Source organism: Aquarana catesbeiana, linkage group LG06 (assembly GCF_042186555.1).
Source record: "Aquarana catesbeiana isolate 2022-GZ linkage group LG06, ASM4218655v1, whole genome shotgun sequence".
NCBI lineage: Eukaryota > Metazoa > Chordata > Amphibia > Anura > Ranidae > Aquarana > Aquarana catesbeiana.
In genome coordinates this window covers 104552463-104570560 of record NC_133329.1, presented here as the reverse complement: position 1 = coordinate 104570560, position 18098 = coordinate 104552463, and the positions used below count along the sequence as shown (strand labels likewise).

The following is an 18098-nucleotide window of genomic DNA, read 5'->3' as shown; positions in this document are numbered from 1 at the left end:
CCCAGGACCCTCAAACAGAGTAACTATGGGAAAAAGGAGAGGAATCTCCCTCAGAAGACCAGGATGAGACTGATGACTCCTCTTCTGAGGAATCAAGTGAAGAAGGGCCCTCTTCAGCTTCTCAGGATGAGAAGGTGTTGGTGCAAATTCTTGCTGGATTGGTCCGCTCCACATTCAAGTTGCCCGTATCTGAGTCAGTTAAAGAACCCTCCTCTTGTTTGGGTTCACTGAAGCCTCCTCAAACTGCACATGCCTTTCCTGTTCATGGTTTACTGGAAAAGCTTATTTATTCTGAGTGGGATCACCCCACCTCCTAAAAAGTTTTTCAACACTTTATCCTATGGAGGAAAAATTTATTAAGATGTGGGGTATACCGGCGATTGATACCGCCATATCCTCCGTAAATAAAAGTCTGACTTGTCCTGTTGACAACGGGCAGATGCTTAGGGATCCAACTGATTAAAAAAATGGAATTCCTGTTAAAAAAACGTTTTCTCCTTGGCAGGTTCAGTGGCTCAACCTGCAGTGGCAGCAATTGGAGTTTGTCAATACTTGAGAGACCATGTTAAACAGGTGCTCAAGGTTTTACCTGAACAGCAAGCCCAGGGGTTGGCCAGCCTACCAGCGGCTTTGTGTTGACGCAATTAGAGATTCTATCCTCCAGACCTCTCGCCTTACGCTTGGGTTGGTACATATGCGTAGAATCTTATGGTTGAAAAATTGGTCAGCCGAATCACCGTGTAAGAAGCTCCTGGCTGGGTTTCCCTTTCGTGGTGCAAGACTGTTCGGGGAGGATTTGGACAATTATATCCAAAAGATCTCTAGTAGGAAAAGCTCCCTTTTGCCAGTTAAGAAAAGGAGTAAACTTCCCTCCTTTAAACGGGCTCTTTCTCCAGTGCCAGGGGCATCAGCCTCCAGGCAGTCACGATGGCCTCCTCCGTCAGGCTCAAGAGTTAAATCTCAGAGTCAACCCCAGGGACAGAAGAAGTCCTGGGGGTGGAAGTCTACAAGACAAAACACTAAAGCTTCCTTATGAATGGGCGCCCCCGCTCGCTCGAGTGGGGGAAAAACTGCTAAAGTTCTCAAGGATCTGGCAGGAGGATTTTCAGGACAGATGGGTAGTCTCCACAGTAACGCTAGGTTACAAAACTAGAGTTCCGAGAATTCCCCTCTCCTCGCTTCCTCAGATCAAATGTCCCTAAAGACCCAGAGAAAAAGAAGTCTCTCTTTCTAGCATTGGAGTGAGTTTTGTCGCAAAAAGTTACTATGCAAGAGCAGGGATTGGGGTTTTATTCAAACCTTTTCACGGTACCAAAGCCAAATGGGGATGTCAGACCCATTCTAGATCTCAAAGATCTAAACCGATTCCTAAAAGTACGGTCCTTTCGCATGGATTCAATCCGTTCGGTAGTCTCCATCCTACAAGGAGGAGAACTTCTGCCGTCAATAGACATCAAGGATGCGTACCTGCATGTACCTATTTGGCCTGCTCATCAAAAATATCTGCATTTCGAAGTAGAAAAACACCACTTTCAGTTTGTAGCTCTGCCTTTCGGGCTAGCCACTGCTCCTCGGGTGTATACAAAGATCTTGGCTCCTCCTCTAGCCAGATTAAGATCCCAGGGTATAATGCTAATAACATACCTAGACGACCTGCTCTTGATAGATCGGTCGGTAGCCCGCTTGGACCAAAAATTTGGTCACCACAATCAACTACCTGGAATACCTAGGTTGGGTCTTCAACTTAGCGAAGTCTTCTTTAAATCCAGTAAGAAGACTAGAGTATTTGGGTCTGGTCATAGATACAGCCCAGAAGAGGGTATATTTACCCCAGGCAAAAATCAGTGCCATAAAGAGACTGATTCAGGTAGTCAGGGCAAAGAAGGGTCCTTCTGTTCCCCTTTGTATGAGGCTGCTGGGGAAGATGGTGGCTTCATTCGAAGTAGTTCCCTATGCTCAGTTTCATTTGAGACTGCTGCAAAACAGTATCCTGTGGGCCTGGAACAAAAAGATCCAGGCGTTAGATTTTCCGATGCACTTGTCTCCTACAGTACGTCAGAGTCTCAGTTGGTGGTTGATTCCCGAGAATCTGCTAAAAGGAAAATCCTTTTTATCAGTTACCTGGACAGTGGTAACAACAGATGCCAGTCTTTCAGGTTGGGGAGCAGTTCTGGAACAGTTGACTGTCCAGGGGAGGTGGTCCAAGACCGAGAGGACCTTACCCATCAATATTCTGGAGATCCGTGCGGCATTTCTAGCCCTAAAAGCCTGGACGCTCAGGGTTGCCCTGTCAGGATCCAGTCCGACAATGCCACAGCAGTGGCTTATATCAATCACCAAGGAGGAACTAGGAGTTGTGCAGCTCAAGAAGAAGTAAACCAGATCTTAATCTGGGCAGAAAAGCATGTGCCGTGCATATCGGCAATATTCATTCCGGGGGTAGAGAACTGGCAGGCGGACTACTTAAATCGCCGGCAGTTATTCCCAGGGGAATGGTCTCTTCACCCTGACATATTCTTGGCCATATGCCAAGGATGGGGAGTTCCGGATGTAGATCTCTTTGCATCCAGTTTCAACAACAAGATCGACAACTTTGTGTCAAGAACAAGGGATCCACTTGCATGTGGGACAGATGCGTTAGCATCCGTTCTCTCTGATTTATGCATTTCCTCCTATTCTGCTGCTGCCACGACTTCTTTGCAGGATCAAGCAGGAAAAGAAGGCGGTGCTTCTGGTGGCCTCAGCGTGGCCCAGAAGAGCTTGGTATGCAGAAATATTGATGATGGCGGTAGGTTCCCCTTGGACCCTACCGTTACGTCCAGACCTGCTATCCCAAGGACCAGTGTTCCATCCTGCCTTACAAACGCTAAATTTAACGGTTTGGCTATTGAAACCCACGTTCTGAAGAGTCGTGGGCTTTCAGGCCCTGTGATTTCTACCTTGATTAATGCAAGGAAGCCAGCTTCCAGAATGATTTATCATAGAGTCTGGAAAGCATATGTCTCCTGGTGTGAATCCAAAGGTTGGCATCCCAGAAAATATGTCATAGGCAGAATCCTTGACTTTCTACAAATGGGTTTAGAGATGAAGCTGGTATTAAGTACCATCAAGGGCCAGGTCTCAGCCTTATCAGTTATGTTTCAACGTCCACTTGCTTCGCATTCTTTGGTCCGAAGCTTTATACAGGGGGTAACGAGCCTTAATCCTCTGGTTAAGGTGCCTCTAAACCCCTGGGACTTGAATTTAGTTCTGTCAGCTTTACAGAAGCAGCCTTTTGAACCGATACATCAAATTCCCTTAGTTCTGTTGACCAGAAAATTAATTTTTCTGGTGGCCATTTCTTCTGCCAGAAGAGTATCAGAATTAGCGGCCCTTTCTTGTAAAGAGCTATATCTAATAATGCACAAGGATAGAGTGGTGTTACGCCCTCATCCTAGCTTTCTACCGAAGGTGGATTCAGGTTTTCATCTAAACCAAGATATTGTTCTGCCTTCTTTTTTTCCAGATCCCTGTTCTACAGAAGAGAGATCACTACATTCTTTGGATGTAGTATGTAGTGAGAGCAGTCAAAGCCTATCTGGAAGTGACTGCTCAGGTTCGCAAAATGGATGTTTTGTTTGTATTGCCAGAAGGTCCTAATAGAGGACAGGCAGCGTCGAAATCTACCATTGCTAACTGGATTCGACAAGTAATTGTTCGAGCCTATGGTTTGAAGCAGAAAGTTCCACCTTTTCAGATCAAGGTGCACTCCACTAGGGCTATTAGTGCTTCTTGGGCAGTGCATCACCAGGCCTCCATGGCTCAAATCTGCAAGGCCGCAACCTGGTTGTCAGTCCATACATTCACCAAATTTTATCAGGTGGATGTGAGAAGGCATGAGGATATCGCCTTTGGGCGTAGTGTGCTGCAGGCAGCGGTACGAGGTCCTCTGGTCTGATTACACCCTACTTGTGTGGTTCCCCCCCCTCAGGTAGCATTGCCCTGGGACATCCCATCAGTAATTACTGAGACTCTGTGTCCCGTGATGTACGAGAAAGAAAATAGGATTTTTATAACAGCTTACCTGTAAAATCCTTTTCTTTTGACGTACATCACGGGACACAGAGGTCCCACCTCTCTTCTAATACACTTATATTGCTTTGCTACAAAACTGAGGTACTCCCAGTAAGGGGAGGGATTATATAGGGGGTTGAACTTCCTGTCTAGGGTGTGCCAGTGTCCAATCACCTAGTGATACCCTATATAACCCATCAGTAATTACTGAGACTCTGTTTCCCGTGATGTACCTCAAAAGAAAAGGATTTTACAGGTAAGCTGTTATAAAAATCCAATTTTTTCTTACCATCTATGCCCCATTGGGTAGATTTCCTTCATTTCCCAGAAGTGAAGAAATCTCCAAAGTACAGCAAATCCCCTTTCATAGAGTTGTCACCAGAGCAAATGTCCTAATTGGAAGATTATCCCTTTATTAACAATTTAAGTGGTCATAAGGACACCCTACCCTATTCAAAACTTTAAAGAAAAATGGTTTTGGCTTTAGATACACTTTAATGTTGCAATGTCTTTTTTGCTCTGGATTAACTATTTGGACCTGTGTCAATGGGCTTTTTTTCATATGATAACTGCTTCTCTCCCCATATAAGTCTATAGGAATGCAAACACAGCTGTTGAAGGTTAAATGCATCTGTCAATGCTCTGATATTGTATTATCTTTTGTTTTCCAGGGTTTACAGTATTTGCGGAAAACAGACTGCGCTGTGCGTGAAGTGGAGGTTCTGCGTGCTTTGCGTCTTTGTGCTAGCTCACTTGAACCCGTAGCTTTCCGCGTTCCACGTGTTAAGGTGAGTATCACTTAGATCAGTGTCTCTCAAACTTTTTTTTAGTATTATGCCGCCACTGAGACCTTTCTCTTATCTTTATATATCCATTTCTCCTATGATCTTGCCAGTGGAAATTCAGAAAGCTAAGCTGCCTCCCTGACACAGCAGATTGGAATGACGGGGAAGTGGACACACACCACACACATAAAGATAGACTGTGCATAGACACAAGAGACTGTGGGGTTGCTTTACTAAAACTGGAGAGTGCAAAATCTGGTGCAGCTCTACATGGTAGTCAATCCACTTCTAACTTCAGCTCATTAAGCTTTGGCAGTAAAACCTGGAAGCTGATTAGTTTCTGTGCAGAGCTGCACCAGATCATGCACTCTAGTATTAGTAAATAATCCCCACTGTCAGCAGGTACAGCTGAACAATATAGCTGCCACAGTATAGTCAGGTGATACAGGTAAACCTCCACTTCGAATTATCAGTTGCAAGCTTATGGAAAATACCTCATCAATCTTAAAGTGGTTGTTAAGCCACTATCTCATCTTTATATCACCCCCTCTGTCAGATAAAAAGCTGCATCCTAGTGCCTGTGCTTTATAAAAAAAAAAACAGCATCTCCCAGCGATAAAATGACTCCAGGCTCTCAGCTCTCCCCGTGTGATATCTCCAGTGGGCGGGGCCAAGATTCTCCTGCTGACATCAGTCAGGGAGGTGGGGAGAAGAGGTGCTGAGAGCCTGGAGTCACGTGATCGCTGGGAGATGCTGTTAAAACGGATAGAAATCTTTTTTTTTTATAAAGCATAGGCACTAGGACACAGCTTTTTTATGTTACAGAGGGGATGATATACACATCAGTTAGTTTTGAAGCAGTGGGGAGAGTCGCAGATCAGCAATAGTGAGAGATGACAGGCAGGGAGGAGGAGGACAGAGGGAGACACAGAAAAGCTGCAGATAGCAGCGTATGACAGAGGCACGTACACTGACAATGGCTCAGCAGCCCTGATATATCGTGGTCAGCGTACAAAGGGGAGGGTAGAAACTGGCAGGATCAGCCAGGTATTTCAGATGATACAGGGGGCCAAAATACACAGCACAAGCACTGTGCTGTATAACATGCTTTAAAGGAACAGGATCTTTATCAATTTTTTGGGGTTAACAAATGCTTTAAGATAGCCATATAGTAGAATTTAATTTGAAATCCTCCTTTTAAGAACATTTGATTTTCTAATCTTCCTGGGGGTCATATCAACATTAATTTTTGACTGCAGTGACAAGAAAATTTAAAGCAGCAGAATGAAAAATTTTTCTCAAATTAATTTCTGACAGTGTTTGAGGTTTTATTCTGTTATGCCCGTGTGTTTTAAAATTAAATGTTGAAAGAAAATGAAAGTTTGAAGTACTTTCAAACGTCATTTGTCAAATCATCAAATGTACTGAGAATTTTTGTACAAATGTTTGTATAAAAATCTACTAGTCTTAATCTACTTAATCTAATTACAACTGTCAGATTAAATCTTAGAGGGAACACAGGGCTTGATTTACTAAAACTGGAGCATGCAAAATCTGGTGCAGCTGTGCATTGAAACCAATCGGCTTCCAGGTTTTTTTGTCAAACTTTAATCCTTTCGCTGCCAGGTCCATAACCCTTTCACTGCCAGGCTGCAGCCACCGGGATTGTGTGTGATACTGAGAGACAGGCGTCTGCCCATCAATTGAAAGCATTCGAGCGGCTACTCTGCCACCTGATTGCTCACCCCCCCAGTATCGGCGTCCTCCCTGCTATGTTTTTTGGGCTCTGCTTGCCCATCTGTGGACCTGGGATCAACATGGCGAGTGCAAGCAGCTGGGGGGGAAAAGAGAAGAACTGACATATCTCTACTCTCCTCCCCTTTTTGCTGTGACCTGGAAAGTGAAATCTATGACGTCACTTCCAGTTCAGCCTCTCGGTGTCCCCGACTCGCTTAGCCAGGAAGTAGAGATGGGCTCGGGCGTGTTCGAAATCCCACATGCCCGATCCCGCCAGGAAGCCGAAACTGCTCACTGATTAGCCGTGTGCAGTGTCCGCTTCCTGGCGGGATCAGGCATGTGGGACTTGGAACACACCCGAGCCCATCTCTACCGGGAAGGAATGTTTTGCAATGCACTCTGCATTGCAAAACATTTAGTGAAGCCCAGAAGAGACATGCAGGGTCTTTTAGACTATTAAAGAGAACTGTCACCTAAAAAAACATCACACAGGGGACTTTTTGTCCCCTAGGTGATGAAAAAAAAAATTACAGGCTCTATGCATAAATTCACTTGGGTGTGGAGTCCTTGGATCTCAATGACATTATTGTTTGATGCACTTATTAGTTGTTACTACTGATTGATATCCTTTCCTCAGGTTATTGTTGATGATGTGAGTAATTGTAAGCTTGATTGTTTGGTTCAGTAATATCCTTGTTGCTCTGTGCCCCTCAGTGTATGTATAACAGCATAACTCAATAAAAATGTATTGCTGAAAAAAATATATATTTTATTTTTTTGCAAAAAAATTACACCCAAGCATATAAGGTCAATTTAAATTGTTACTTTAAAACTGGAGAATTAAAATTAAAATCTGCTGACAGGTATAAAGTGCAGAACACAGAGAGGTACACATATTTTCAGCAACATTCAATATCCTCAATGCTGCACAAATATCAGGCTCTGATCTTTTCTTCATTATTTCTGTTTTTGTTCTTCCTGCTTCTCACACATTACTATTTGCCAGTGAGCCAGTCCAATATAGTCATGGGCCAATAGGTATTTAAGTATTTAACAACTGTACAGTAAAACCTTGGTTTGAGAGTAACTTGGTTTGAGAGCGTTTTGCAAGACAAGCAACATTTTTTACAAAACTGTGACTTGATATACAAGCGATGTCTTGATATACAAGTAGCGTCATGTCACAACTGGGTATAAAAGAGAACAGAGGCGCCTTTAAGTGTAGCAATATGGTTACATTTAATGAAGGTACAACATTTAGAAACTCACATGGTTGATGATTAATACAGACACATCTAAGTATGCAGGCATCCAGGGAAAAGCTGTCCACAGTCCATCCCCCGCACTGCCATAGACATCGTCCCTTCCATGCTTCACTCCATGAGCGATTCAAGCCTCGTTTTTAGATCGCTCTACTGCAGGGTAGTCATCCCAGTCACAATTGCAGACTGACAGCAGTGAGAGCCGGTCTATGTGAACCGCTTTACCCCAGATCCCTGCATATTTAGATGTACCTCTTAATCATCAACCATGTGAGTTGCTAAATGTTGTACCTTCATTAAATGTAACCATATTGCTACACTTAGAGGCGCCCCTCTTCTCTTTTATACTCTGTAGCTCCTGCTGGATTTTGCTTCTGATCCCCTTGTGGAGGCTTCCATTTGTGGATGGACATTTTATGGTTACACAACCTATTACATTGCTATAATCTTTTTTTATGGACTATAAACTGAAGGACTTATGAATAAATGGTTGTGGAACAAATCATTTGTTTCCATTATTTCTTATGGGGAGATTCGCTTTGATATACAAGTGCTTTGAATTACAAGCATGCTTCCGGAAGAGATTATGCTTGCAATCCAAGGTTTTACTTTTTTCCAGTTTCCCTGTATTTACACTGCTGACTTTTGCAGATACCTTTAGATGTCTGAAATTAGGCCTATTAGACATACATTATAGATGGCCTTTTTTGTTGTCTATCTGAATTGATAAAAACATGACATAGCATGTTAGGATGTGAAAAAAGCTGAAATGCTGAAAACGTAAGCTTTTTAATCTATATCTGAATTGAGCCGTGTCCAATTGGTATTATTATCATCTTCTCTCCATAGAAAGAGTTCTTTCAGGATGATGTGTTCCCCCCTACCCGTGTGACCTGGGAACCAGCACTGTCTGCAGCAGAGTGGCTCAGCGGGAAAGACAAGCAGCAGCGTACCATTAATCTGTGTCCTGCAGATATGACTCCAGGTAGGAAACGTTGCTGATCATTGCTGTCATACCCATTTGATATTCTAAATACTGTATCTGATAGAAGAAAGCAGAATGATCAGAGGGGCCACTAAATAGCTTGTACTTTAAAAAAAATATGAAGGCCACTATTGGACCTGCTTCTATGCACTCAAGTTTCCTGGCTATCTCTGCCCTCAATACATTTTTAGTTACTAAACCAGAACAATTATGCAGATCAGCAGAATCTGGGAACAGTCAGATGTCTGTATCTGCATTGTTGTCCTACATTAGTAACCCAAAGTTTTAAATCCCAAGGATGAGCCCGACAGCCAGGAAACTAGTATTTTTAGAAGGAAAAATGGCAATTTCAAAGTTTTCCTCCTGACAGGTTTACTTTAATTCTGCCCTTTTCAACCTGGCCATTCCAACTTCCATGAAAGTGTCTGAGAAATATGTAGACTGCCACTGCTGACTTTCTTCTTTGTACATGCTAGTTGCCTGGCTGTCATGCTGATCCCTTGGCTTTAGTACTTGCTGGAATACTGATCCAGAACAAGAATGCAGATCAGGCATTTTGATTTCACTCTCGCTCACCCTACTGCATACTGGTTTCAAGTCTATGACTCCAGCCAAGTAGCTTTTCCTAAGTAGGTAAAAATGGCAGCTTAGCATATATGTTTCTCTCAGTACAAGCTTCCTTTAAAACAAACCTGTGCTTTCTACTTGCAGGACAAAGCAACAGGTTCACTTTAAAGCCCCCTTACCAGCAGCAATATACTTTACAGACCCTTCACCCCTCTATTTTTTATCTGGTGATCTTGCCAGTAACACGCTTTCTGGGTTAGGGTGACAGCAGTCACTCACTGTACTGTAACTAGGACTATAGAACATGTCCTCCTTTTATTCTCATTTATTTAACATAGGAGGGGGCTTGTAGTTCAAACTTCTGCAGATCTGATAAAGCATGCACAGGACAAAGGGGGTATTTAATAAGCCAAAAAGCAAATAAACAAAGTTCAGTACTGTATTAGAGATTGCCTACACCTTAACTGCTTTTTCAGTGATGTCATTTGGATCTTCTCTTCCTAATGTTTGTTAATTCTTAAAGTGGCAAATTCTTTTTCTCATGAAATTTCCACATCTCTCACTGATCCCAGCCTGTTTTATCCTGATTATATAGCATCCTAAACCTCTATTGTATAGCATCCTATACCTCTATTATATAGCATCCTATACCTCTATTATATAGCATCCTATACCTCTATTATATAGCATCTGCTACCTCTGTCTGGGCTCACAGTTTGATTTCTCTCTCCAGTCAGCCAGGCTCCTAAAGAAGCCCCAAGCAAGAAGTTTGTCCCCTCTTCTGTCTATCTCCAGGAGAAGACTGATGAGCAGAAGAAGGAGGAGGTCTGATCCATACAGTTGATTATTTTGATATATTATGCTGCAATCATATTCCGGTTACTTATTTACTCACATAATGCAAGAGTTAAGCTGTCGGTAGACAAGAAAATATCTTGCATGAAATATCTTGAGATATCTGACCATTGTGTGAACTATCATAGCTCCACAGGGGCCTGGTCATGGATTGATGTATAAATGATAAGTTCACCTTTCTCAAAATGTTACATGTTACACTCCTATTTAGGGTGGAATATGTTCATGCCCCCGACCCCCCCCCCCCCCTTGTGACAGCGAGCCAGGGATATTCTTCCTGCACCTGCTGTCACAATTCTGCCCACACAGCCACATCATTCATTTACAGATCCCTGTGAATCAATGAACTACAAGTACCGTCAGCCTTTGTGGTTGATGGCTTGTAGTTCACAGTGAACTGCCAGGGCGCTTTTGAGCACTCTAGATAGTTTATTGTGCTTCCTGTCATTCAGTAACTGCCTGCCCATAAGAGCAGACAGCTACACAGACAGTCTGCATGAGCTTGGCATTACACCCATGATCTACTGGGGAGTAAATGCTATACAGGGTGCGGGTGCAATTCTATACAGGCTCCTAAAAAATATAAAATAAATACCTGCAAAAAAATGTGCATTTATTATTTAGTTTTGTAAAGGTGAACTTATCCTTTAAATTCACCATGTTTGTGGTAACAACCTATTCCCCATATTAAGGGATTGGCTCAGCATACATATAGATGCTTTTTTTTCTGGCACACTATACGCAATAATTATTTTTAGGGAAGCTCTATGTTGCCTGGATGTCGAAGGTGATTCCTGAGTTGGCTCATGTATGATTCTGCTTAAATATTATGTATGTTGGAAACTGAATGACCGCATTAGTCAGATTTTACCCATCACCGTGGATAGCTATATATGTTGCAGGTTTAGCCAAGTACAGCTGAAATGAATGCCAAAAGGCCTTGACTGCCCTTTTCAGCCAACCGGTCAGATTTTAGATTTGCAACTCCAACCTATTTACTTCTTTCTAAAGATATAGTCAATTTGAACGGTAAACCAGTTCTTTCTGAGAATACAACCTGAGATTTCTTTGTAGGCAAAGAGATGATGTACATTAAAAATAGATATATTTTCTGATATAATCTTTTTAATCCTCAATATTTGCTGGAAGAGTTGAGATACATTCACTAAATTACACTTTTTTTATTCAGCTACTGAATGCGATGGTGGCAAAACTAGGCAACCGGGATGATCCACTGCCCCAGGACGCCTTTGAAGGAGTAGATGAGGATGAATGGGTGAGTAAATTTTATGGCTGTGTATGTTTATTGTAGGCTTCGCTTCATAAGATGTTATAGAGACTGGACTAGATTTGGACTGGACTGGAGTAGATTTATCAATCTACATGAATAAATTCATGACATATCTGAATATATAGCATAATTTGTATAGTTAAAAAACTGCACAGTGAAGAATACGCTGAGACTGACCAGCACAGCGGAGGGGATAATAGGGACACATCTAAATGGAGATCTGTGGAAAAGTATCATTGAACACATCAAGCGGTATTATTAGTTATGGGTGAGGTTCTGGGTTTAACACAATAAAGTGTTAAGACCCCTATCGGTTTTAATGCTGGCTTTGTCTCTTCAGGGAGAATTCTTTTCACTTCCTGTTGTAGGGATGCAAAAAGAAGTAAGAGGAAATCTCTCCAATAATCCCCTCTAAGGCTCACCATATACGTTTACTGTAGACCACTTTAGTTCAGCCCACAGTGGTCTGAATGAGAAAATCAATCGATCGCCCCTTCCACACTAAGGCTTGGGTTCACACCATTGTGAATTGGATGTGGGATTCCCACATCCAATTCACAATTGCAGGAGATTTTGACCGGCTCTCCATGAAGCCGGTTCACATATCTCCGCAGCAGGTCTGGTGCGTCTTTTGGTCCGTTTCAGGTCCGAATTCAGCCCAAAAATCGGGCTGAAATCGGACCTGAAACGGTGAACCAGGACAAACCAGACCCCTGCTGTGAGCTCTGTCACTGCTGTCAATCAGCAGCTCTCCGCTCTGCCTCCTCCTCACTCACTGGAGCGCTGAGCTGTGGAGGGACGGGGAGCCCCCGGCTCAGTCACTCAGCCGCTTGTTGAGAGCCTCAGCGAGGTGTCAGTCCAGGCACCTGGCGGATCCCAACTCCCATTGTCAGGATGATGCAGTGCCTAGACTGATTTCTGTGACGTCAGCAGAGAGCGGTCTTCAGCCCACTCTCTGCTGAAAATGGGTTACAGGAGTGCAAAACTAATTGCACTCCTGTGATCCATAGGAGAAGTACAGCCAAACTTCTCCTTTAAGAAAGCTATACCTGTTCTAGGAGCCCAGGAAAGTTAAACATTTAGGAAGGTGTCTAACACTTCGAGACTTTGTTTTCAATGAAAGTATGGGTTTCCTGCCTCCCAGAAACTTCTGCACTGTAGACTGCACTGATCAGCTCTGGAGTTCTGTATAAATGTAACCCGTGCTTTGTTAAAGTCAAACTACAGCCAAAACTCTTCTTTTTAGTTCTTTTTAGAACCTCTGGTATTTTTCTGCTATCTGTGCACCCACTATGGAGATTTATCTTCACTTCCTGTTCCCATGGCCACACAGGAAGTGAAAGGAAATCTCAATGAGGGTACTGACTGCAATTAAAAAAAAAAAAAATCAGCAAAGGTTCTAATCCCATAATTCCATTTTAACTTTAGTATACTGTGTGTGTGTGTGTGTATATATATATATATATATATCTCATATATTTACAGTGGGGATGGAAAGTATTCAGACCCCCTTAATTTTTTCACTCTTTGTTATATTGCAGCCATTTGCTAAAATCATTTAAGTTCATTTTTTTCTTCATTAATGTACACACAGCACCCCATATTGACAGAAAAATACAGAATTGTTGACATTTTTTGCAGATTTATTAAAAAAGAAAAACTGAAATATCACATGGTCCTAAGTATTCAGACCCTTTGCTCAGTATTTAGTAGAAGCACCCTTTTGATCTAATACAGACATGGGTGTTTTTGGGAAAGATGCAACAAGTTTTTCACACCTGGATTTGGGGATCCTCTGCCATTCCTCCTTGCAGATCCTCTCCAGTTCTATCAGGTTGGATGGTAAACGTTGGTGGACAGCCATTTTTAGGTCTCTCCAGAGATGCTCAATTGGGTTTAAGTCAGGGCTCTGGCTGGGCCATTCTAGAACAGTCACTGAGTTGTTGTGAAGCCACTCCTTCATTATTTTAGCTGTGTGCTTAGGGTCATTGTCTTGTTGGAAGGTAAACCTGAGGTCCTGAACACTCTGGAGAAGGTTTTCGTCCAGGATATCCCTGTACTTGGCCGCTTTCATCGTTCCCTCTATTGCAACCAGTCGCCCTGTCCCTGCAGCTGAAAAACACCCCCACAGCATGATGCTGCCACCACCATGCTTCACTGTTGGCAGTGTATTGGACAGGTGATGAGCAGTGCCTGGTTTTTTCCACACATACCGCTTAGAATTAAGGCCAAAAAGTTCTATCTTGGTCTCATCACACCAGAGAATCTTATTTCTCACCATCTTGGAGTCCTTCAGTTGTTTTTTAGCAAACTTCATGTGGGCTTTCATGTGTCTTGCACTGAGGAGAGGCTTCCATCGAGCCACTCTGCCATAAAGCCCCGACTGTTGGTGGGCTGCAGTGATGGTTGACTTTCTACAACTTTCTCCCATCTCCCGACTGCATCTCTGAAGCTCAGCCACAGTGATCTTTGGGTTCTTCTTTACCACTCTCACCAAGGCTCTTCTCCCCTGATAGCTCAGTTTGGCCGGACGGCCAGCTCTAGGAAGGGTTCTGGTTGTCCCAAACGTCTTCCATTTAAGGATTATGGAGGCCACTGTGCTCTTAGGAACCTTAAGTGCAGCAGAAATATTTTTGTAACCTTGTCCAGATCTGTGCCTTGCCACAATTCAGTCTCTGAGCTCATTAGGCAGTTCCTTTGACCTCATGATTCTCATTTGCTCTGACATGCACTGTGAGCTGTAAAGTCTTACATAGACAGGTGTGTGGCTTTCATAATCAAACACAGCTGGACTCAAATGAAGGTGTAGAACCATCTCAAGAATGATTAGAAAAAATGGACAGCACCCGAGTTAAAAAATATATGAGTGTCACAGCAAAGGGTCTGGATACTTAGGACCATGTGATATTTCAGTTTTTCTTTTTTAATAAATCTGCAAAAATGTCAACAATTCTGTGTTTTTCTGTCAATATGGGGTGCTGTGTGTACATTAATGAGGAAAAAATTAACTTAAATGATTTTAGCAAATGGCTGCAATATAACAAAGAGTGAAAAATTTAAGGGGGTCTGAATACTTTCCGTCCCCACTGTATATCTCATATAATAGACCGCATGCTAGCATATTACCTTGTTCCTGTTTACACACATTATTGCACATAGAGCAGGTTTTGGCTCACAGGTCTGTGTTTTGTCTCTTCCAGGATTAGCGGTGACCCCTGATGCTCCCAGCTGCCTGTTCACCTCTTCCCTCTCTCCCGTGTAACTGGAAATGGCTCGGAAGGTGGGTCAGCGAATACATTCCAATCCCAGGGAAAAATAAACTCAGGCCAATTGTTTACACACTCCCAGCATTCCTGGCCAGTCACAAACTGGACCTACATGGTACACAAGAGCTGTGCACTGTGCGCCAAGTACACAGGCATCACGAAAAGCCGGTCATCTGACTTGTGAGATCATTGTACAGTGTTTGCCTGTCGTGTACAAGAACGTGGTCCACTTGTGATATTACAAGCACAGATGTCATTTCCTTCTTACCACCCCCCTTTCCCCATTACTCTAACCGTTTACAAAAGCAGACATCTCTATTCCTTTCCTTGCTGCATGACATATTCAGTTAATGTCCTAGACTAGCTGCTTAACTGGTTCAGTCCACCCAAAACTGATACTGACTCAGCCGCCAGTTTCTTATATGAGGGGATTCTGTCATCAAGATCTGGTACCTATTTTGAGAGCTTCTTTTGCCCCCTAGTTAATTTTTCAGTTACTTTATTGTGTTGTTCATTGGAAAGCTCTCATGTCAAGCTTTTTTCTAAAAGGTCTATTAAAAAAAAACACATGATCAGTTGGGCAGCTCCCGCCCTCTGTCCAGAACTGCAGGTCCTCCTGCCCCCTGCACTTCTGATAGGAATTATATTTTGGGTGTGGCAGTAGAACCTGCAGAGGACACAAAGGCTGAATCCTGTCTCTGCCCTGCTGAACATAGGACTGTGCAGGGGGGCAGAGAGTAAAAAGGGGCACTGTGATTATAGAGAAAAGGGGGGAAGGGGGCATGACTGCAAGGGGCACTGTGATGGGGGACTGTGATTGCTAGGGGCACTGTAATGTATACAGGCACTGTGATATAAAGGGGACTGCACTGTAATTATTACAGTGCCCCTTTATAGTGCAGCCCCCTTTATATCACAGTGCCTGTTTACATTACAGAGTGGAGGACCAACTCCATGAATGTCCCATCACCAACCGTCCCCGCGAACACCCGCCCTTTCCCTGGAAAAATGGGCTGCTCAATCTAAAATGTCCGCAGCTATTTTTTTTTGTCCCAGTCCGGGCCTGATAAGAACTGTGGCCAGGGACAAGTATGTGCATATTTGGTGTCCTGACACTTTTGTAGCTTCATATTTGTTAGTGACTCGCCAAGAAGCAAACTGAAAAAAAGGATTGGAATAAATGGAGGATCTGTCCTTTTGGTTGATATTATCTTTCATACTTCAAAATTTAGGCCCCTTTTCACATAGGGTGGACTGCGTTCCTGATAAGAAGGGGATCAGCTGACAGATCCCCCTGCTGATTGGGGCAGAGCGGGTGGATGACAGGTCCGTATCCACTTAGTTTATGCATAGCAGACATGGACAGAGCCCGCTCTGCTGTATGGGTGGCCTGGTGTAATTGGACTCTGCTCTGTCTGTTTTCACCCAACTACCCTCTGATCCAATCTGCCTACATGGAGAAGAAAGGATCTCCTTACCTTTGTATTTGGCAGACCTGATCAGATCGGAGGTAGGCAGATGTAAACGGACACAAGTCTGTTTATACCCGCTGGCCCATAGGGGTGAATGGACTGCCTTGTGAAAGGGGCCCAAATGTAAGGTCCCCCAGTAGTTGGCGAGGCACCTATTGCCCAACAAGAAGCCTAAAAACCACACATATGTCAAAAGGCTACAATATGGAACACGTGCTTCCTACCCAAATAGCCATCACCAAGTAAAGATAAGTGCCTAACAGTTTGTACGTTCAAAAACAAGTCAGCAATGGAAGTGTCCATACGCTGATGCTGTCATTGCCTCTTTAAAGGTTTATTCTGTCCAGTACTGATATTCTGGTTATGGATAGCCACTTATGAGTTCAATCGTCCACTGACTTGTCACATTTTGTGGTCTTCTTAAGTAAAGTCTATCTGCTGGAGATCCTGGTTCTACATACCAGCCATGGACATTCACTTGTTGCATCATGAGAAATTTCAGTCCACCTGTAATCATTGTAAAATAAATTAAAAGTGCAAAAAAAATAGCAAGACCCCATTACAGTGGCCGCATATGGTGAGTATAGTTGTAGCCTCACATAGTTATATAGTTACATAGTAGGTGAGGTTGAAAAAAGACACAAGTCCATCAAGTCCAACCTATGTGTGTGATTATGTGTCAGTATTACATTACATATCCCTGTATATTGCGGTCATTCAGGTGATTATCTAATAGTTTCTTGAAGCTATCAATGCTCCCCGCTGAGACCACCGCCTGTGGAAGGGAATTCCACATCACATGCATAAAGCACCAGAATCCTAAAGAAAAGTAAGAACCTGGAGGGTGAGCCAGCCATCGAGCATCTGTTGAAAGCTCAAACATCAGTTTTCGGGGACTAACATTTTACTGAAAAAGTCTGAAATAAGGGAACGAGTCTTGTGAGATGTTCTGGTGACTCCCTGTCTAATGTTTACCTGCCATATAGAAGCCATATACTTTACTAACACAGGGATTACCGGCGGCACTGCCAAATCTGCCCTGCAGAGCGGGGTCTGCCTTATACTTCTAATAAAATTTACAAAATGTCACTCTGTGTTGTCTTTGTTTTGTTTTTTTTTTCTTGCATTTATTTATTTATTCTTTCTGGTACAATAGTTTTTATTCAATAAAACAATACCAAAGTACAGGTCTGAAGAAAAGAAAGGAAAAAAACAAAACATTATATTTCACGTAAATACAAACAAAACTCTTTTTTAAAGTGTAAAAGCAAATAGTAGAAGCATCCGGCATAAGTGCCAGAAGTGGAAATGAATAACTGGATTTGGAGGTCCAAGACATGGTGAGACTGACAAACAAACAAACAAAACAAAAAAACAAAAATAAAAAAAATAAAAAGGGGGTGTGGAGTAGGGAGGGACTGGGTGACGGAGGGTAGGGTGAGAGACAAGTAGGAGGGGAAGGGAAGGAGAAACGGACTCTTTGGTTTTTTTAACCATTAATAGGCATCTGTGGTCCTATATAAAGTACTATTTTCAGCTACACCTCACTTTAGGTAGCTCTTAGACCAATCAATGGCATTGTCAGACCTATAGCCAAAGCAGACTTTGGGACTGCTATGGGGCCCGGAAGCACAGGGGGTCCCTGCGCTGTCTGGCTACACAGGAGTTACCTTTGGGATGGAGCTTAGAGAGACAGGAGGGGCATATCACAGGACCCTGACAGTCAAAAAAATGTCTGACTTTTCAGAGGGCAGTATAGCAGTACTTGACAGCCCTTCAGGTGGCGCTATTTCCCTTTCCTGAATGCCGTCTTTTTCTGTGTGTG

The 18098-nt window shown here is 43.1% G+C and overlaps 1 protein-coding gene across 1 annotated transcript in view; it reads left to right on the top strand.

Annotated features, from left to right (window-relative positions):
* Window positions 1-17362, top strand: part of CORO7 (coronin 7) — a 317064-nt gene extending 299702 nt beyond the window's left edge. Inside the window, exons 24-28 of the mRNA XM_073636587.1 lie at window positions 4725-4841; window positions 8687-8822; window positions 10123-10214; window positions 11434-11520; window positions 14736-17362. Coding sequence (XP_073492688.1) covers window positions 4725-4841; window positions 8687-8822; window positions 10123-10214; window positions 11434-11520; window positions 14736-14741 — 438 coding nt within the window. The 3' untranslated portion in view covers window positions 14742-17362. The remainder of the gene's footprint in view (window positions 1-4724; window positions 4842-8686; window positions 8823-10122; window positions 10215-11433; window positions 11521-14735) is intronic.
* The last annotated feature ends 736 nt before the right edge of the window (window positions 17363-18098 follow it).